Here is a 22,671-nt window from a genome sequence, read left to right on the forward strand (position 1 = left end):
TGGACCTCGCGTCTAGGTATTGCCATCTCGCGGATTTTTCATACGCGAAAACCCTCATTAGTCCAGGCGTTGTTGAATTATGCGCTTACCAACACATTTTGCGATTCATTTCGGTATTATAGATTTACCGCTGGACAAGCAAATAAATAAATAAATAAGGGTCATTCCACAAAAATATGTCAACTCTTAGTCCGCGTCACATTTCACATGAAATATTTGTTAATATTTTATTCCAAAATTGTTAAATAACAGCTCGCAATGTGCTTTATTCATCACCCATTTATATTTTTTGAAACTATTTTTAAAACATCTTAAATCCCTTTTGAATGACCCAAAACGTCATTCCCTAGGCATGTCCATACTCCAAAAGTTTGTGTTTTGGGACCCACATTTATAAACACATCAACTTTATCCTTTATTTTAATTACCGAATAATCTATTTGAATGTATATTACACCAAATTCTATTAATATTTTGCGGTTTCAATAAACAATAATTTGATTTTCTTTAGTTAAAAAAGAGTCTACAGCTTTTAGCGTCATTCCCTCGCCACGCACTGATTTTATAATTTTGCGCTTTAATATGTATTTAGAGTGAATGACATTTAGTTGAGTTTAAAGTACGATACGAAGTTATCCTCAGACCATACTGGCTTTGCGGTAGCCGTTTTTTGAATTAGTGCAAACGTGCCAGTTGTTGCGGAAACATGTGTTAATCCAGTCACTTCGTCAGTCCCTAGTTGAGTAGCTTTATTGATTACAATAAGAAATTGTATTAATTTAATTAGTATTTACGTGTGGTTTTTTGGCTATTTTCGGCACATCGTATTAAGCATCTTATAATATAAAGTTAATCTGCATTTGTGTTAAGTTTTACTCCAAATCGTCAGTCCCTAGAGCGTCAGGCCCTAGCTTTAAACGGCACTTGGGACTAAATTACTAGTTAGGGAATGATGTTTTTTATATAGTGATACTAACAAAACAACTACATTATGTATATTAAACTTATCTATAAATGTTAAGGTTATAAGTTTATACTTTATTAGAAGTCATATAGGAGTGATGTAGTATGAAAAAATTGAAAATTATAATTTCTCCTAAAATAAAGCATTAAGTGACTGGCCCTTTTAGACATAACATAATTAATTAATAAACTATAATTTACACTAATAAAGTATTCAAAAGCATCTTAAAAAAGTTACGGACAAAATGACGTCGAAAATATACAGATTTTTATGGAATGACCCATAAACAGTAGTCCATCGGACGACGGGATTCGAACCCACGTTCCACGGATTTCGATTCAGCCAGCCCGACTCTTACAATAGCGTTTGTCGGCCGTTTGGTGTAGTGGTGTGGTAGTGGTTCGTAAACGGACTATACCGAGATTGCGGGTTCGAATCCCACACAGTACAAACATGAAAATATTTGTTTTTATTGGTTTTCTATCTATAATTTGAAAAAATCGAACTGCCTAAGGCGGGAATTGAACCCATTTCTATCTATAATCCGAGAAGTCCGAGTCCGAGATTCCATGGACTTTGTAAAAGTGTAAAAATACATTCGAGGAATGCTGGTTCAACCCCGCGTCGTCGGCTGCTGGACTATTTTAATGAGCCCACTCTTAACACCAACAAGCAACTCAAAAAAGACATTTTTGTCTTTGGACATTGAGGTTTTAATTTAGTTACAAAGAAATAAATGTTAAGGTAGGGATACAAGAACGCGGTGTAGACGCTTTTTAAAATAAACGTTTGGTAATGTAAACCTGTAGAACTTATTAAAAAACAAACATAAAACAATTAATGACAAAAACAATCCTGAAAGAAATCATGAAAGAAGTCATGAAATTCAGAAATAACTGCAGTTTCATAGGTTTCATTTATCCATAACAATTGATTACAAATTAGTTGCTGTGGATTCCGCCGTTATTACTGAATTTAAAAAATAACATTGAAACGACTCTTGGAAATACAAAAAGGAGGTCAAATTTGTTACAACAGTGGTGTGTGGCTCCGGATGATCCGCCGGATTCGCATCGGAGCCTCGCAAGGGACTTGTGTACCGCGTCCCAGGCGCGGCGCGCTGCCTAAGGTGGTCGAAGGCCCTAATGGGAAAGGTTTTAATCAACCGCGTCCCACTCGCGGCGCGGGCGAGTTAGAACTGCTCGCACCCACACAGCCTTCCTGCGTAACAACGGACCTCCCAACAGTATTACGAGACCAGCCGTATATATACTTAGCGACGGCTAAAATCAACATACCGCGATTCAGGTTTTCTACCCTAAAAAAATTGAATTCATTCAAAAAACCGTTATTTCAAATTAATGTGAAGTCTACATATGAGTCAATTTATTCATACGAAAAACATGATAAATGCATTCAGGAAACCTTTATTTAAAGCAAATTTGCATTATTTTGACATAACGCAGACAGGGTGTCGCCATCCCTTAGCGGCAATGGGAACGAGCGGGATTCATCCTATTCTGAAAAGCGATTTCCGCTTTTCCAAGTCCGTCTGTCGCTCTCGCTCCTGAAATCATCTCTTCACGAGTGAGAAAGATAGACAGAGCTGAAAATTCAAGTCTGTCTGCTTTCTGTTCGGTAGGGACCTGCTTCAAAAAGCATGTTACATGATTTTGAATTTTGGTTATAAAGCCCTTTTCTTACATAACTAAGGTCTGGTTTGTCAATTAACTGCTTAAGGAATAGGTTTCACGCAACTACACCTGCCCGTTAGTAATATGAATGAGCTATCTTTACCTATTCCGTCTTTGTCGATTTCATCGATCCGTTAAGGGGGTGGACACAACTGTGATTCGGACCCATATGAGTGGGTCTAAAATGACCCAATAAACACGACATTAATTTTAAGCAAGTTTCCCGATATCTTCTCATCCAAAATACCTTGGTCTCCTCAAGACTACCTGAGCCATATTTCCGCAGCTGAAACAAAGATAGAATAAAAAGTTTCAAGACCTAAGAGATGGAATCAGAAAGGAGGAAACCTGCTGGAGATCTAACTTATCCGACATACTTAGCCCGCAGAATAGACAATCTCAAGTGGCAGTGGGTGGGGAACTTTGCACAGAAAGCCATCGGGGCAAAACATTATAACGCACTGGAAAACTCAATGCAGACAGGCCGACCGAAGACCCGGTTAGCATCAGGAAACGGGCAGTGCAGCAGGACCACAGTAAGGCCTTCGTCCACCAGAGGACGTATCCCGGTTAAAATGTAGATAGGTGCAGTTAATAAGATTTTTTTACTATCACGTAAAATAAAAACTTAGGTACCTATACTACGTAAAACTTCTTGACAAAGTAAGAATACTTTCATTCATTCCATTTCATAACAAATTGCGAAGCAATTGTGATTGATTACCATAAAAATAAAGGACGAAACGATTACGAATATGAAAAAACTACCAATGTAAATATTTTTTTAATGTGCGGTTAGTACCTACCATTCGCATTGGAAATTCCAAAGTTGGATAGCATGAAAGGCTAAATCTATACTTATAATAAATCTGTAGAGAGGTCAATTCTGTACATGAAATATATTTTCAAAATAACTATCAGGGGGTGATTAGTGATCGATACTAATGCCAAAAATGCAATCAGTAAAATTTTTGTCTGTCTGTCTTTCTGTATGTTCCTTATAGAAACAAAAACTACTCGACGGATTTTAACGAAACTTGGTACAATTATTCTTCATACTCCTGGGCAGGTTATAGTATACTTAGGAATTCCCACGGAAAGGGGAATTAGCGGGAAAATCCTTTTGTATGAAAGAATCTAAACCGCGTAAGATAGATGAAGGGGGTAAAACGAGATCCACGCGTACGAAGTCGCGGGCGGCCGCTAGTTATAAATAAATATGGTCTAAGGATTGATTTTCCAACCATCAGTTAGCTTATAACTAAAGAATAAACTTTTGTCATTTTGAAAACTGAAACTGTCAATATGCCAAACTTATTCTTCAGATAAGTTATCTGACGATTGAAAAATCAGCCCTAAGTAACTTTGAAAATCATCTCGCCCCGGGCCATTTCCGAACCGACCCGCTGCCTCAGTGGCGACTAGCCTTAACTTTCGCACCGCCTTAGCTGTGGCCTTAGTGCTTTGGAGTGGGTTACAACAAGCCCAACCCACTGCGCAAAGCTGCAAAATTTGTCTACTGCGCTGACAGCGACATAGTGCTGCCGATTCAACAATAATTTTCATGCATTTACCATTTACTCGTATAAGAAACAGACACAAAAATTGCAAATCTAGAGTTACAATTATATTGCGAACAGTGTAATTTTGCACCTACTATTTTTTTTTCACATATTTTTTATGATTGAGTTTGCAAAGTTAATGGAAAAGTTATGTTAAATAAAAGTTCTAGAAACAATCCCCAAAACAACTCTATAATAAACTTATTGTATACGTGAATATTTTTCTAAATGATCAATCTACTTAGAGAAAGTGTTTTGTCACAATAAAAACTTGGATAAATAAAAAAAATTATAATTTAAAAAAAAATGTCCTTTGGATATCAACAAGATTAAAAAAATTGTAATCAATATAATGTATCTAATTACTCAAAGTAAAAAACTTAAAAATGTTAAATCTTCATCAAGAAAAAAATTCTAAGCGTATTTAACCTACCAATTTTTCGAGCGGGAATCGAACCTGGTGTCTCTCGCATGCAAAGCGAGCACACACAATCCGAGCTACGATCCTCCGATAGAAAGGAGGTTAGACGAAAGCGAGGTCATTATTAATGTATTTGTCTATAGTAGGTATAGAATCGAACGTTTTTCAGTCTTCCATCAGATCATGGACCTATAAAAAAAGTCGGACGGATTCTCATCAACAAAATACTGTGACATTAGGATACACCAGCTTGCCTGTACGTACAGGCCGGCACGCACACATTCACACCCTGTTACACCACTTCGAGTGAAAACTTCACACAGTTGACACATTTAAGCATCGAAAAAACAACACGAATACGACATGTCTTGTGTGATGAAATTGTGTAAAAACCGTTCTGTTCGAACAAACAAAAATTAAGGAATCACATTTCACAGGCAAAATAATAATCCAATCACTTATTTCCCGACATTAAAATATTGAAATTAATTGAAATCAAACGTCATTCACTCGAAAAAATAATACGTCAAAGACCAGTGTTCTCAGTTATTTACGTGGGAAAATTACCCGAAATATGGGACATTAATAATGATTTTAGGACTTTTTAGTTATGTATTACGCATACTATGGAAATAAAATAATTTATCATAATAATTGTGTTTTAATGGGATATATTTTCATGGGCAAATTTGATCCTTCCCAAAAATGTGGAACTGCGAAATTCAAATTTTCTTACATTGATTGCAAGTCAGTGTCAGGTTGTATGTTAAAAAAAATCTATCAGAGATAATAATAATATATTGATGATGCAAAAGATTATGATTATAATGTACACAAGATTCGTAATTTGTAACTGCGTGAATCATTTTTGATCCACATTATGTACATACCCTGACACACTGACTTGCAAACAATGTAAGAAAATTTGAACATTGAAAATTTCGCGCCTACTCAACGCATACACCTTTCATCCTTTTAAAATGGCACGGAATAATTCTGTCTACATTTCCAAGTAACATCTGCCGATCTCTGATTTTCTTAAAATAAATGGGTATAATGTTTTGGCTAACATGGCATCCCTAAATTCACTCACACAATAGACAAACGCCAAAATTTTGCGTCACAGTTTTGTTGTAGCGCGAGTTCCGTCCGCCTTTTTTTATAGGTCCATGCATCAGATCATTATAATATTATCATTTTAACTCCTTAATCCTTGTAACAAAATGTGAAAAAATATCTCTAATTCGGCAGCTTTTCACAAATATCTATATTGATGATATTGCGCAGCGAACACACAAGTTTTTCGAAGTTGTAAAGAGATCGACCCCTCCGGTCATCAAGGAGGATTCATCAGTGGGTTTGATGAGTCGCTGCAGACGACTCATCGACACAAGCCGCCTGGGGCGTCCGGCACCAGCCTATGCCCCGCGGGTCAGATGCCATCCTGCTTAGGGAACTAGCTAACCAAATTATGTTATTCTGGGTTATTATAAACAATAATAATACTGTAAAGTTTCATCAACATCAGTTCAGCTGTTTTTGTGTGAAGAAGTAGTAACAAACATATACTTTCGCCTATAGAATATAATAATAAATAAATAAATAAATATCCTTAGACATTTTACACTGCGTTTCTAGTCCCAAACTAAGCAAAGCTTGTACTATGAGTACTAGACAACGGATATAAACATACTTAAATACTTTTTTTTGTAAATACATACTTATTATACATAGAAAACACCCAGTCCAATACAAACAAATATTTTCATGCACACAAATGTTTGTACTGTGCGGGAATCGAACCCGCTACCTCCGGCGGAATAGTAGTCCGTTTCGAACCACTACACCAAACGGCCGACGATAATAATATAAGTGTGATATGATTACTTAAATGTTCGCGTGCTTATTTCTTTCGCTCAGCTCAATAAATTAGTAAAGGTAAGTATTTCCACTTGGGTTAATCATAAAACCATAAAACAAACAAAATAAAAAGTTAATATAAACGCCGATGGTGTTCATCAGTGGATTTGATGAGCCGCTGCAGACGACTCATCCACAGTCCACACTCTCGCTAGGGCGTCTGGCACCGGCCTATCACCCCTAGCGAACAACTTCATTGAGCAGAGCGTCAAGGGCGATACTTTTCAATTACTAGAATAGTTTGGTTAGTTTTTGCAAGTAGGATGTTAAAAAAAAATGAAGATCTTTAATATAATTTATTTAAGTTCCATCTTATTTCTAATACATAAATATTATACTATAATATGATAATAAATTGAATAATAAAGTTGTGACAAAAAACAAAACTTCAGTAATTTTGTGAAATACAATAATGTGCATATTGATATTAATAAATGTATGTAATTATGTATATAATACAATAATAAAATTATCCATACTGAAAAGTATTTAATCGACGCCTTCATACATATCATAAAGCGTCAGAGTAAAACAAATCGATTTGTAGAATTAAATGCATTTGGTTTTAAAAACTTTCGGATCTTAGATCTAACACCAATAATATAAGTTACTTACTTATTAAAATTTTAGGGAAATTACAAAAATAAATAGTCTTTTGGCCTTAGATGGAAGAAACTTGACTAGAGGAGACCGTGGACAAAAATAATTCTATTCAGGATAGATTGAGCTCAGTTTAAATAGAAGAAGGGTCCGGTAAGATCGATTTGATTCCATAAGTATTGTCTACACTTATCAAATATTTAAATAAGATTATTATGATTATGTGGTTACTTGAGGGCCTGGGACAATTCTCCACGTTCGAAAAGCGCATTTCCAACCTAAATACCAAGCGAGTTCTCGATCATGTACATACAATCAAGACGCCAAGTGCAACTCTGTACAGGCCCTCTATCGATATTAACAGCTAACATGTATAGACCCCGTTTATGGACCTGTATACGTAATGCTTCCAGACCATATTAATTCCACCTTCTTTGGCTCCGCCCTGTTTCCATAAACAAGGCCTGTGTAATGTATTAAGATTACTATAATAAAGTGACATTCAGATTAATATAAAGTCATTATCACCTAACATCGATTTCATTACACATGTATTAATTTTATCCCCTCTACTCAAAAAAAAAAAGTGTCCAACAATGTCTCTCTCAAGACTATGCAATACTTTTATAAATACATTTATATCATTTAAATAGTACAGACGTACATGGACATATAATTTCATAGTCACACCTTGAGATGTTATTTTAGTCAAGGTTTAAATAATGCCTAATACAATTCGATTTTTGTTCGTTAATCCCAAACCCGTTTCTTACGATAAATATTTTCCCTAACGTAGAATCACACTTTCAATCTTTTAATTCACCACCTGATAAATATCTAAATTACCCGTTTGAAGGATCCGCAAAATATGGACCGCAATGGACTATCCTTCTAGAATTTATTTATAGAAAATACTCTGGTGGACAATGATCACGTGACGACAATGTTTTACGTCAGACCGAAATACACACGAGGCCGAAACATGACCGCAAAATTTTAAGTTCACTTGACATTTCATGTCATGTCAATTTATTAAATAATTAAATATAAAATAAATATTGAACTCATGCTCTTCAGGACATTTGAACATGATACATTCGCGTGCAGTCAATTGCCTAGTCTTTTTAAAAAACCAGGTACGCCTCACACTCTTGCACCAATGCCCTATAAGATTGCGATTCAATTTGGACCTCGCTTAGTAAAACATTTTCAAGAAAACATTTTGTCTCTACTCTTAAAATAGTAAATTTTAAAACTTGTCGATTGAAACCAGACAGTGCGTTAAGTAAAAATTTTATAAAATAAAGACCGATTTTGTACAAATGCTATTCATACAAAACCTACCTAAATATTATGGGAGTAACATCCCACAAAATCTGGTCTTAACATTTTCCTGTAAAGTTCATAATACACTTTTTATCTATAGAAACTCATCATAGCTACTGTGAATTACATGTTTAAAATGACAAAAAATGTATCACTTCCAGAAATTATATCCTAGTACACTGACATGAGGTCACTACAGGTTGACCTTTTTTCAAAAAGGAACTTAGGTACATACACTGCTATACGATATGCACTACATTTTAATTACTGGAGCAATTTTAATTGATATTGACCAAATTGAACATATTTTCCCATGAAACACTACCCCATACAAAACTGCGCACATTCTTAGTTCTGTAGTTTGATAATATTTTGTGTCAACTGAACTATGCGATTCAAATACGATCATAAACACAAATTGTCGTTTGGCTTGATTACGCAAAATTTCTGGAATGTTTGCATGAGAGAGAGATGCGTATATGTTACGGTCAAAGTGATAAATGTGAAAATTATGTGTAATCGCCGGTTATTATGAATAATTACCGCATGATTAGGTAAATGTGATGAATATGAGATCATTTATGTGTGTATAAAACTAAATAGGCGGCTTAGGGGTTCCCCCCACCCCCGCCGCACCTTAACCTATTTTTCACTTTATATCAAAACATTATGTTACGGGCATCATGGAAAAGTAATATTATGCAAGAAACATTCCAAACTCATTATGCCAAATTATATTAATATATGATATCAAAACGTTCAAAAGTTTTGGCTGTACAAGAGCACGTACACAAGATGTTGTTCTCTTTTATGATATTTGTTAGTACTAAGGTTGAATGATTAAATAATCACTGTTAAATGTTATTAATTTATCACTTTTACCGCGACTGTCGGTAATTATTCATAATAACAGGTTATTATTCATAATAACAGATTATTATTCATAATTTTCAATTTATCACATTAACCGTAACATATACATGAAAATGGGAGTACATTCGCCAAGCCTTAGCTTTCAAATTCTACTTACTGACACCACCAACACCAACAAAAATCTGACACTTTTACATTTCGTATAGAAGATACCCTTAGTGGCAATCCAAAGACAAATTGATTTCTAAATCCAGTCATAAACCAACAAGTGCACAGTTTACATTAATAGTGCTCTTAAATAAATACACAGAAGTTGCTACTTAGAATGTGAAACGCCCTATTAGCACGGACTACAAAAGGAACAAGAACAAAATAGTTGCACAGCTTCGATTGTCTATTACACGATCGAAACGCCCCCGGCTGGGCGTTCCGACGTCCGGTCTTCGGGCGGGAGGTCCACATACAAGCGTACTTCCCAAGCGTGCCTGATGGCTTGGTGTTGGTAAGTGACAGGGTCACTTACAACGTGCCCTTAGGCAGCCGGGTGCGCCATGTTTAGGATAATGGTCATGATGGAATCGAACTGCATCTCGGTGAGCGGCGAGCAATGGTTGGTCTTGATGTCACGTAGGTAGGTTCCGATCTGTGGGAAAAAAATGATTAAAATCACCCCCAGAAATGTTTATTCATATAAGGCCTGGTGTGTTTGATGAAGAAGTGGAAGCTCATTGGTTTTTTAAAATTGCATTGTTTTGCGGTGATGTCTATTGATTTAAAAAATTGAGAATTTCTACACGACATAATATCACAGAATAATAATAAGTACTACGTACAGAAGTTTTACTTCGCGAAGGTATTTAAAAAAATGTATGCTCAATGTCATTAACAATATGGTGTAATTTAGCTTGTCTCAAGAGTCAAGCAAGTTTGTCAGAAGTTTTGTTGACAAACGTCAGTGATCGGTACTGCGCCGAAGCTATAGGGCTGACTTCGGTAAAATGATGTGACGTGAGGTGCCAATCTGCAGAAAATGGCGGAGGAAATACATGATTTAGCATGAATTATCATGAATAATATTAACTACTTATTTACCTCTCAGTGTCTTCAGGCAACTTAAAAAAGTACATTCTGTGTTTTTATTATTATTTAGGCAGTTAAATACTGCACAGTATTTAGTACACCATTTTCTTTATTTTTTTCCATCATACACAAGAATACGCGTGCGTGAGTCAATGTTCGCTCGTATGTGAGGCCTTGTCGAATAGTACTCTTGTAGGGGGCAATCGTGCGTGTTTTGTTTTCGATGTAAACTCGCGGAGATGAACAGGCCTGATAATATGCAGGACAGATCCCCAGAGGCGAAAACGGGCTGAAAAACGCAGTTTGGGTAGTTTCCCAACCAGTGAACTGATGAGCCTAAATTAAGGTTGCGGAAAGCCGCATTTAACATAGAACGCTATGGGCCATAGCCTATGGCCTGCCCAGTTGTGGACTAAAGGCTGATGATGACGTCACTTGCTGCTCGTACTCGTTAATCAACGTGAAGTTGATTGAGGTCCTCTGAGCATCATTCAGACCGACCAGTTGGCGGAGGCACTCGCGGGTTTCGCGTGCCGCGTGCAGTGATGACGTCACTGCCAGGCGAACAGGAGCGGGCTTCTAAAGGCTGATGACGTCACTCACCAGGCGCAGCGCTCGTTGCTCGTACTCGTTGATGGACGTAAAGTTGAGCGAGGTCCTCTGAGCGTCATTCAGGCCGACGATTTGGCGGAGGCACTCGCGGGTTTCGCGTGCCGCGTGCAGTGATGACGTCACTGCCAGGCGAACAGGAGCGGGCTTCTAAAGTCTGATGACGTCACTCACCAGGCGCAGCGCTCGTTGCTCGTACTCGTTGATGGACGTAAAGTTGAGCGAGGTCCTCTGAGCGTCATTCAGGCCGACGATTTGGCGGAGGCACTCGCGGGTGTTCGAGTGCAGCATGCGGTGATGACGTCACTGCCAGGCGAACAGGAGCGGGCTTCTAAAGGCTGATGACGTCACTCACCAGGCGCAGCGCTCGTTGCTCGTACTCGTTGATGGACGTGAAGTTGAGCGAGGTCCTCTGAGCGTCGTTCAGGCCGACGATTTGGCGGAGGCACTCGCGGGTTTCGCGTGCCGCATGCGGTGATGACGTCACTGCCAGGCGACCAGGAGCGGGCTTCTAAAGGCTGATGACGTCACTCACCAGGCGCAGCGCTCGTTGCTCGTACTCGTTGATGGACGTGAAGTTGAGCGAGGTCCTCTGAGCGTCGTTCAGGCCGACCAGTTGGCGGAGGCACTCGCGGGTGTTCGAGTGCAGCATGCGGTGGCGGCTCTCGACCAGACGGACCAGGAGCGGGTTGCCGCGGTTCGTTGAGAGGACTCCTTGGCTGAGAGTTGAAGAAAAATGTTTTAGTACCCAATAAAAAATGTCTCTGTGGGCGATCTAAATGACTAACATCAGTAGACCTAGGATGCGCGCCGCGATAAGCGGTTATCACGCCGTTTTATCGATTTTGCCCGTACATTTTGACGTCCGATAAAGTATATCACGGCGCGCATCTTAGCCCGGCAGATGATATCAATCCAGTAGGCCTAAGATGCGCGCCGCGATAAGCGGTTATCACACCATTTTATCGATTTTGCCCATACATTTTGACGTCGATAAAAGTTATCACGGCGCGCATCTTAGGCCTACAGATCAACTAAAGCTCCTTTCGAAGCTCGGAGTTGCTTGTGATAATGTCGCTAAAATGGTACAATCAATCAGTCAGTCACTAACAACTGCAACATATTTGCTTGATTTTGGCGAGGTTCTAAAAACAGGACATCGATAGCTTGTACTGTAGCTATGAGAAGCCTATACGACTAATACTGACATGTGCTTTACTTCGCTCTCTTAATCTATGTTAAACAATGTTGCCAGATTGTGTAAAAATGAGTTTCTTGTTCCCACCGCTGCAGCCAGGATCTACAGCTTGACCGCCAGTGACAAAACCCATCCAGTGAAGGCCAAGTTAGTCCCGAAGTAAAGTTAAGCTGTCATTAAGCCCGCAACCTAATTAATCCGAAGAACATACGAGAATTTTAAAGCTAAAAACAGTTTTCTAGCGTAATTTCTCCCGAATCAGAAATGAGGAGATCCGTAAACGAACTAAAGTCGCTGACATAGCCCAACGGATTAGCAAGGTGCAATGGTCAGGGCACATAGTACGCAGAACTGATGGCCGATGGGGCAGCAAGGTTCTGGAGTGAAGGCCACGTACCGGAAGCGCAGCGTAGGTCCACAAGGTGGACCGACGACCTCATAAAGGTAGCAGGAAGTAGCTGGATGCAACCGGCCATTGTGGAAATAATTGGGGGAGGCCTGTTCAGCAGTGGACGCCCTATAGCTGAAATGATGATGCGGCGGGTCATAAACTTACCGCAGCGTGATGATTTCGTCCTCAGTCCTACGGATCAGCTGCACCGGCCCGTTGAACTTTTCCACCATCTCTGCGACGTTCAGATTCACGTGCGAGCGGACCACTTCCTTCACCAGCAGCGACCAGGAGGGCGGCATTTGGTTCTCGGCAAGGGGCAGCAGGTCGTCGAAGGTGGCGTCCAGAATCTACAATCATGACATGTCACTGACCCAGTAAAACCCAGTGCTTGAACTTGTTATAACGAGGGTTTTTTGTCACATATACGAGATTGTTAGCGTTGTTGTTATGGTGAAGATGGTGGTAGTGGCCTTACCACAGAGTAGAATAGGACCACACCCACTTTTCCCGTGAATGTGGTAAGCGTTTATAGGCCTAATTGCCTATAGTAAATAGGGTAGGTTTGAATTCCTGCAGGGAAGGCTAAATGACCTGATGATGATGAACACTTCATACGATGGATTTTTGATCGACTAATAATAGCTTTTTGTAAGAGTCATGGCAGTTTCAATGGAATAGCATTAAAACGAAATTATGTAGCTTGCTTGAAATTATGTAACGTCTGAGAAGAGGAGATGATCATTGTATGCTGGTGTCTTTGCAGGAACAGTACTGGTCATTATATGTCTAAGTAGAGGAAGAACACAGCACATACCAGTCCCCTCATCATGGGGTAGTTGACGGCAGCCCAGGTGGCCGTGTACCCGCCGATGCTCCAGCCGTACATGACCATATTCTCGGGCATAAAGTTCAGCTCGTTGATAGCGTACTGAATCACGGCATCTATTGCGTTCTGCTCTTGGGACGGGTATGGTTGCCCCTGTAAGATTGTTTTAGTAATTCGGTAAATTTGGCAATTTGAAAAATGGCAATTTGAAAAATGGCAATAAGAAACATTTTAGATATTTTAGTGCTTAGTTTTGCGACATAAAATAATGCAGAATGAATGTTTTTGCAGATTCTGTGTGTGTATGTAAAGTACATGCTTGTGTCCCCATATTCGATCTAGAATTGGTATTTCACTTATGGCAATGAATACAAATTTTATTGAATAACTAGCGGCCGCTTGTGACTTCGTACGCGTGGATCCCGTTTTACCCCCGTAGGTAAGTCACGTTTAAGTTATATTTAATTAGATGTATTTTACACTTATGTATGTGTATTATCATAAAACTACAGGGTGAAATTGCAAAGTGTTGCTAATTTTTTAGGAGAGACTCAGGATCAGTAATTAATTAATTATTTTTATCAGCTGCGTGTGGTTTCAAAATTGACTTCTTTCAGAGAAAAATACGCATAGACAGTTATCTGCAAAGCTTAATAGACAATTTATGGGGCGCGAAAATAAGCCTTAGCCTTTAAAACTTACGATAGGCACCCGCGAATTACATTTCTATTTTTTTTTTCGAAAACTACAACGATTCAAAATAATTTACGATAAAGTTATATTGTTACATTGTTCTATAGAGCTTATCTAAAAATTTTGGCAATACTGCGAATTCACCCTGTATAATGCAACTCACCGTGCTCCCTCCAAATCCAGGATGGTTCCAGCCCAGCACGGAGTATCCAGTCTTAGCGGGAGCCGTCATGATCCCCACCTCGTAGAAGCCCGAGTTGCCCTCACAGCACACCACGAGCGTGCGCCCCTTCGCGCTATGCGCCCGATTATCGATAAACATCGTATCGATGTAGTTATTTTCAGCCGTCCCAACCTTAGTCCTCTGTCCCTCGAACCCCTCAACCAATTGAGTCCTTCCTTGCAATGCCGGAACCCCTATTTTGAGCAGATCTTCATTGTAAACGTCAGAGTAGCATTCCAAAACAACACGTGACAAAAGTTAGGCTACAGCAAGCAACTGTGTGGGTGACGCAGTGCAGAGCAGAAAAGTAATTTCAAGCGAATAAGGGAAAAACAGCATGTGCATAAAATGCATAATTAAATAAGGTGATATTAAATCTGTTCTGAACTGTGTATCCAGCATAATGAAAAATAGTAAAAAAGGGATACTAAAATATTAATCAACTAGCACTCTCACAAGCGTGCATTCACTAGCTCTAAAGCATTGGTTCCCAAAGGGGAGGAGCAAAGACCTTTAAAGGGGGGCGCGTGCCATCTGTGTACTTAGTATAAAAAACCTGCGAGCGTTGAGAGAATGCATTGCATACTACTCGATACGACCAATAAATAATCTTGACTGGAGGAGGGGGGTCGCGTAATTTTTTGTATGGTCGAAAGGGGGCGCGTCTCAAATAAGTTTGGGAACCAATGCTCTAAAGCGAGACGTTTGATCGCCATATATCTCCGTTGTTCCGTCCACGTCCTACGCTTTATTTAGGTGAAAGTTCTTGTCTCTATAGTCTATAGTAAATATTGGACAGCGAATAGCTGCCAAACTAAAAACCAGGCAAAAAGAGCATTCATAGACTTGAATAAAAGGCAAGTAAAACCCACTAGTTCACGTATTGTTCTATTATTGGTAAAATTATCTAGGTCTATGTAAGAGTTTAATACTCATACCTACTATGTTAGTGACTACCTGCTAACTACTATAGTACTTTTAGATGTCAGAATATCTCCACATCACTAGTTTTCAGTGCGCCAACTGAACTGGATCACGAAATAAATTACATACCAAAAACCGGTGCCGTCGTGTTAACTGCATAAGTACTTACACAAGACATGGTTGATCAGCGCCACAGAGCCGGGATAGATGAGCCGCAGTCCGAATGTATGAGTGGCGATGTAGGCGAGTGTCTGGATCATGGCTCGTTTGAAGGGGGGCAGGTCGGGGGAGGCGCAGCGGTTGTACGGGCTAGTGAACCAAGGATACCTGGGGGAAAAGCGGGCGAGAGTGCTATGGGAACGCATATAAAAATGTATCAACGTCGATGCATCGCTCCAGTGGTAACTGTGGCTTATTCCACTATTCCCCGTTGACAATCCCCGTCAACGGGGATTAGTGAACTTTTTGTTCACTTATCCCCGTTAACGCCAATTGGAGCTTGAATGGGGAATAATGAACTAAAAAGTTCATTAATCCCCGTTATATTAGGATTTTATTTTTAACGTAATGGGGATACATTATAAACTCCAATTGGCGTTAACGGGGAATAGTGAACAAAAAGTTCACTCGGAATAGTGGAATAAGCCGTAACTGTGACAATAGGTGATGGTATCTATGGCATAGCAAGGGAATAGAAAGGTTTCATAAGTAGCAATAACATGTTCAAATGTTACTTTAATCAAACACTATTTAAATAGTTCTAAAGAGTGAAAGTATTTTATCTGAAAGTTTCATTTGTCATAAGGCAGCTTTTATCTCCGGAAGGTCACCTCGTCACTGACCTCGTGGCGCACCTCGTAGACTAATTAAAAATCACTGTACATAAAGATAACAACAAAGTAATACTCAATAAACATCATTTTACAGTAAAGGTTGCGTCAGAAGTTTCTATGATCTAAAATTCAAATTCTAAATTGTTGGATCTAGGCCACACTCTAATCATACTTGGGTCCACCACTCAATATGAAGAGAAGTATACTATGAAAATGCTAAAAGAATTGAATGTTAATAAGTTGTACCTTATTTGATGTACAGTAAAGTTCATGAAACATACCTCACACGCTGAGGCACTCTGAAAGTGCACGGCCAGTACTTGAAATCGAAGTCGTACTTCCTGATGGAATTCAGCAGCGCTCTTGTATCGTTGGGGGAGACAGCCAAAGCGTTCACAAACTCCACGTATTTTGGGTTCATAGCACGAGCTATTCCCCTCAGAATGACCGCGATCACCAGGAGGCAGCTCATTCCACCCAGACATTGCACCAGGAACAGGGTTTCGAAAGACGAAATGAAGCCACGGCGCCAAGCATACATTAAGATGAAGGGGGAAGTGTAATAGCCAATGTTGTATAGGGTGTTGGCCTGTAACAAGATTTTTAACATCGAATTTTACTGACCGATCATCAATATCAAGATCTCAAAACATGTAATCATTTATCTCTGTATTGTCTACTAAATAATGCCTATATCAATCAAGATCCAAGACCACTGGAAGTATGGACTATTAACAATAAAGCACTTAGCCATGTATAGTACTCGTAATAGTAGAACTTACCGAACCCACGAACTTGTCAGTCCATTTTTCGATCCCTTGTGGTTGATAAGGGTTCTGGGGACAAAAATGAAACAAAATTAAATCAATTCTCCAGTGAGTTTAGAGTCAGACTCAGATAGTCTAGGATAAACCTTGGTAATATCAATTATGCAGTGCAAACGCACAAACATGTCACCCAGTTGATTTCAAATGTTGGAATCTATTTTCAATAGATTTAATTAAAACAACTACTAATCCAAAATGGCAGATTAATGAGTGTAATTCTAGAAATATACTGAAGAAAAATATTATACAATAAATTATTCAATTCAGTCAGTGGAAAAGTACAGACATAAAATCAATTAACATGATTCTATGGGTTCAGAAGATTTTTTTTAATCATCCGATAAACATCTCATAATTAACTTCAGTTCGATCAGTGAAAGAAATTAAAGTATTTTCTTGGTTTCAATCAATTTATGAGAATAAGCTCATTGAACATAAATCTATTCAGAAGATTTTTTATTAATCATCCGATAAACATGTCATAATTAACTTCAGTTCGATCAGTGAAAGAAATTAAAGTATTTTCTTGGTTTCAATCAATTTATGAGACATAAGCTCATTGAACATAAATCTATTCACCAGAAGATTAATTTTCTAATTATACACTCGACATCAAATAAATCGCACCTCCCTCGACAAGCATTTTCAAACGTATGCATCCCCACTTCCCACCAATATTGGCACCATTTAAAAGCCTAGTTCTAACCGTCATTTCATTAAATGAAAGGTTTTTACCCCAAAAATGTGTCTAGGGAAGGATCCAGAGTCACTTCTTCAAAAAATAGGTAGTTACGCTAAAGCCAACTTTTATGGGTATAAAACTGTTAAGTTGGGATTAATCGCTATCAATCTGTTAAAGAGGACACGTGAGATCATTATTTGGTTTTATAACCATAAAAATTGGTCTAATTGATCCCATAGGTGGGCCCAAAGTGAGGTATTTTTTCAAGTCACATTTATGGTATATGTTAATCATTTATAAAGAAATTAAATGTGTTTTTCTTTAAGGATATTTATTGGGCTTTCAAATAACACCAATATTGTTGGGGCACCATGATTGTGTCAGAAGAAAATCGTTAAAGTTCGCGTCGCGGAAGGTGCGGTTTATTTGATGTTGAGTATAGATTTAATAAAACCATGAGACGTTATTAATTGAGTGGGTTGTTCTGGAAGGATTATTGATTGGGTGATTTTTGCGTTGGCGATTGCGATCACGGCCGCCATCTTGTTGGCCGGGTCGACTTTCGTGAAAATTTGCAAGCTTATTAGTAATTGCACAACATGATTCGGCCGTTTGGTGTAGTGGTTCAGAGCGGACTACTATGCCGAGAGGTCCCGAGTTCGATTCCCGGCCGGGCAGAAATTGAAATGATGAATTTTAATGTCTGTGACGGGTCTGGGTGTTACTATGTATAATATGTATGTATTTAAAAAAAAAAGTATATAAGTAGTATATCCGTTAAGCTAGCACCCATAACACAAGCATTAAGTTGCTTACTTTGGGGCTAGCTGGCGCTGTGTGAAATTGTCCAAAGATTATAAAAAAAAAATGATGTTTTTTATGTTTCAGATCGCTTTAGTTGACATGAAACTATATTGCAGCAGAGGCGTAAGGAGTTCATATCCGCTTGCCTTAGTATGTCCAGTTGCACCAGTTTTGCTACTTCATAGTTAGCTTTAGCATTCAGCTCTTTATCAGACAATATTATCAATGTAGAAAGACTATCAGCCGCTTCACAGTTTGTAACATAATCTCACTAATTGAGCAAGTTTAGATAATTTTCACATTTCTTCACACTTGTTACATTGTACCAAATAATTTATTATTTTATCCTATTTCGTCGTTTTTAGACTCTTAATTTCTTGTTTGTCTGCGTTGTTGAAGTTCAGAGAAGCCCGTCTGTCGATGGTAGCGCTCCGAAATAAACTTGTAGCAAAACTGTCAGAATAATTCAGTCTCCAATTACATTTAGGAAAGAATTAATAAAATTATTCTCTGGGACTATCTGCCAGCGTGCTACCTAGTTTTAAAAATAGTACACATACTAGTGTTTTCAAAATTAGGGTGCTAACTATGGAATACAACAATGTTATTGTAGGTAGAAGATATATATAATATATATAATCTTTGGACAATTTCACACAGCGCCAGCTAGCCCCAAAGTAAGCAACTTAATGCTTGTGTTATGGGTGCTAGCTTAACGGATATACTACTTATATACTTTTTTTTTTTTTTTTTTTTTTTAAATACATACATATTATACATAGTCACACCCAGACCCGTCACAGAAATTAAAATTCATCATTTCAATTTCTGCCCGGCCGGGAATCGAACCCGGGACCTCTCGGCATAGTAGTCCGTTCTGAACCACTACACCAAACGGCCGAAGATACAATTTAATTTATAAGTTTTAATATCATAGTTTAAGATTGAACCGAAATGTAGTCTATTTATTTATTTCATTTATTTATTTATACTTCAATGCCAAAATTATTAACATTAGGCGAACTTAATGCCATAAGGCATTCTCATCCAGTTTACCTTTGGGTTATGCAGAAAAATTAGTTTGGCGGTATAACAAAAAAAAAAATTAAATAAAACAAAGCGACAAAGCAAAACAAATATGCTACATATACACATTAGGGTGGAGCGAAAATTTTTTTTTCAGATAACTGTAATGTAATAGTCAAAATTTTGTGCCTTTAGGCATGAAGTCATGCAAAATATTAATCAATTCGGTTTAGTGTAACTGCCTCCGCATCGACACTGAATTTATAAAAAAAAGTTGGTTTTAGACCTCACTTAGGCGCCACATATCTGTGCAATATTTAAATAAAAATACTATTTTTTTATCACAAATCGTTTACTGATATGCTATATTTTCAATTTAAAATACACAAAAAAGCCAGGCTTTGGGTTTATAATTTTAATAAGGGCAGTGAGGGCGCCAGAAGAGAATTTTTCTGGCCCTTTTCGCGACTCGCGTCTTTGTCAGATAGTCTACTGGAAAAGCTCTGGAAACATGTGAGAAACTGCCTATCTATAAATTTGAACAAATTGAAGGACAAATGTGATCAGAAATGGCCAATTATCTGAGTACTGATCAGCAGAACTTGCATAAAATTGCTTCGGCGGTAATTAGGCGTATTCTAACAAAATCTCGCAATAATTTCCGCTGGTGAATTGTAACATGCCCGTTAGATCACATGAGCGTTCCGAATACTACGTTTGTATTGTAGGAACTTAAAATCCAATAGAAATTTTGATACCTCTGGCTACTTATGTGGTTAAAGTCTATGCTTCTTCCTGGTTTTTGATTAAGACAAAACCATCATGCAAAGATGGCACCCGTCATCTGTTTAAAATGATTATGGCCTCGAGAGGCCTGCCAGATACCCCATGAAAGATTAAAGAACTAGTTACCCGGAGAAAAAGCTATTACGAGTATCCTGATAGCAGTCTTCTTACGATGTCAGAGAGCTGGCCGCTCGTCGCATACTAAAGTCACACAGTACGAGTCACCCTTCAATAACTAGAATTTTTTTAAGTACCAGTGATACACTTTATTGCTATTTTATACATTGATTTAATTTACTTAACCAAACAGCCGCTTTTGAGATATTTATTTGACTAAGAAATTCAGCACATTGTCAAATCTGGTGGTGAGAGCAAACCTTTGTTTTAAGGCTTCTCTACCTCACTCAAGCTGTTGAGGGACCTGTGAAGATTACGATCAAAGATTCTATTTCTCACTGCATCCAGAAAGTCACTAATAAGGTGCAATAAAAGTCAAGTTGGAATCGCGAAACGTGATGCCTAAATTTTGATCAAAAAAGGATTTTCAAGCATAATAATTAAAGTAATTTATCTAATTCTTGTATGTATTTCTTGTTATATTACCTTAGTAAATATCTAATGTATAAATTATCTGTCATTTAATACCTTCTTAGTAATAAATAGAGCGCAATATTTCACCTTAGACGACTTTCAACTTTAAATAAAATTTTAAAATTTTGAAGTCACTGCGGAGGCAGAAGATATTCATTAAATGAGATAAAAAATTACAGTTATTTATACTTTCATATAAGGCAGAAATCCCCCCCTATTAGAACTTCGAAACTAAAAAAAAATTTTTTCCCATACAACCGTGCTCCACCCTAATACACATACATAAATAATATATAAAATATATAATAAATAAATACATACTAAGATGATAGATATAATAATGGATGACGATAAGTTAAAACAGAAACCATTCATGAAGATGATAACATTTGGAGAAAGTGGTTATGGACAGATTTTTGAACGAAAGTCTACTCAGCTTGAACCACAGTGAAGTGTAAATCTTGCCATAAGGCTTGTGTAAAATGTATCACAATAAAATTGCCCTGACTGGGTCTGTCTTTGCGTCCTAACAATCAACAGATTTTTAGATGTCCACAGCTGGTGTCCTCAGCTATAGCACAGAATAATAATAAGTACTTGTGGTAAATATGGCTTAATACAATGACTTGAGTAAAATAAAATCAAAATGTAGCTACTGGAGTCCATTTTATAATTTGATTTTTTTGTAAGATCTACAAAGATCTGTTTCTGCTCATAAGTTTGTCAAAGTTTTATGTCCTTAATATTTTACAAACGTACATCTCGGTTACAGCTTTAAACTCTGAAAATCTGTACTTAGATGGACTTAAATTTGTGTAATAAGCTCTTTTCCTTATTAGAAAATAATGAACTATCAAGAAAATGTAAGTGTAAATCAGTTACACTTACTAAATGCTCAAATTATGTTAGTCTGCACCATTCATTTGTACTATAAAAGATTTAAAAACTGATGTATCAAAAACCAAGTTTAATGTACATATTATGCATAAAGGAACGATAAAACAATGAAAATTTTAATTAAATAACTTAAAATTATGATTTGATTCAGATCAAGGACTAAAAAAAGATATTAAAAAGAAAATACTTGTCTGAAAATTTGCCACACCCAATTAGTGCATGGAATGAGAAATTAATTATGATTTTTTTACATGATTATGTGATAACATAATTTTCACATATTTAAATTGTTAAAAATTATCAAAAAAACATTACACTTACTTCTTTAGGCCCATCTCTGTAGATTTTGTAGAGACGCGGGGAAAACATGCACGTCCACGCTCTCGTCAACATTTTGATGAATGCACTGGAAACTGGAATGGAATGGGATGGGAGAATTATCCCGTATTGATTTCAGGTGGTACCAATAAAAACAAAACAACTGTACACCTACGGGTTCACGAAGCAATCACAGACAGCGCGTTCCGTTCAATTTTTGTTGTTATGTTACAGGTACCTACAATCAGGCAACTTATTTAAATATGTATCAATGCTGGCAATTTTGTAATCGGCCAAAAGACAATTTATTAATATTTGTTGATTGAAATTAGAAATTATTACGTGTTCACATTAGAAATTGTCATTTCATAAATCAAGGTGTCAAGGTAGACCGGCCGGAAACAACCAGTCCACAGATTTATGCACAGAGCACGGATTTATGTCTATGGCTACCTAACGGAAGTTCATAAAATAGAGCTGCGTTCATCAGTAATTTTATTTTTATTCATTGGCATGACGAGGGAGACTTTCATATAATAACTGCCCCTCTAGCCTCTAGCTCATCCTTAAGAAGTTAGAAAAAGGTGACAGTCGCTTCAC

At 37.7% G+C, this 22,671-nt stretch overlaps 1 protein-coding gene and 1 long non-coding RNA gene across 2 annotated transcripts; both read right to left on the minus strand.

Annotated features, from left to right (window-relative positions):
• Positions 1 to 6,842: 6,842 nt before the first annotated feature.
• Positions 6,843 to 11,139, minus strand: LOC135087106 (uncharacterized). Its single transcript, XR_010260680.1, has 2 exons — positions 11,044 to 11,139; positions 6,843 to 10,003 (listed from the first exon to the last, which is right to left on the minus strand). It is a non-coding gene; the product is annotated as an uncharacterized LOC135087106 (long non-coding RNA).
• A 421-nt stretch (positions 11,140 to 11,560) lies between these two features.
• Positions 11,561 to 22,479, minus strand: LOC135087006 (phosphatidylserine lipase ABHD16A). Its single transcript, XM_063981863.1, has 10 exons — positions 22,414 to 22,479; positions 22,247 to 22,309; positions 22,075 to 22,166; positions 16,923 to 16,976; positions 16,422 to 16,729; positions 15,477 to 15,634; positions 14,324 to 14,577; positions 13,456 to 13,620; positions 12,804 to 12,988; positions 11,561 to 11,768 (listed from the first exon to the last, which is right to left on the minus strand). The coding sequence occupies exons 3-10, from the start codon at positions 22,144 to 22,146 to the stop codon at positions 11,561 to 11,563; spliced, it is 1,404 nt and encodes a 467-aa protein (XP_063837933.1). The 5' UTR covers positions 22,147 to 22,166; positions 22,247 to 22,309; positions 22,414 to 22,479.
• Between the last annotated feature and the right edge of the window lie 192 nt (positions 22,480 to 22,671).

The sequence above is a fragment of the Ostrinia nubilalis genome, chromosome Z (genome assembly GCF_963855985.1).
Source record: "Ostrinia nubilalis chromosome Z, ilOstNubi1.1, whole genome shotgun sequence".
NCBI classification, from domain to species: Eukaryota; Metazoa; Arthropoda; class Insecta; order Lepidoptera; family Crambidae; genus Ostrinia; species Ostrinia nubilalis.

Excerpts from the sequence above, each read along its gene's own strand:
- LOC135087006 (XM_063981863.1), bottom strand. The coding sequence starts at position 22,146 with ATGTTGACGAGAGCGTGGACGTGCATGTTTTCCCCGCGTCTCTACAAA. Across the intron at positions 13,621-14,323 it reads CTGGATTTGGAGGGAGCACG|GGGCAACCATACCCGTCCCA; the intron begins GTGAGTTGCATT and ends ACAATCTTACAG. Across the intron at positions 11,769-12,803 it reads GACGAAATCATCACGCTGCG|CCAAGGAGTCCTCTCAACGA; the intron begins GTAAGTTTATGA and ends TTCAACTCTCAG.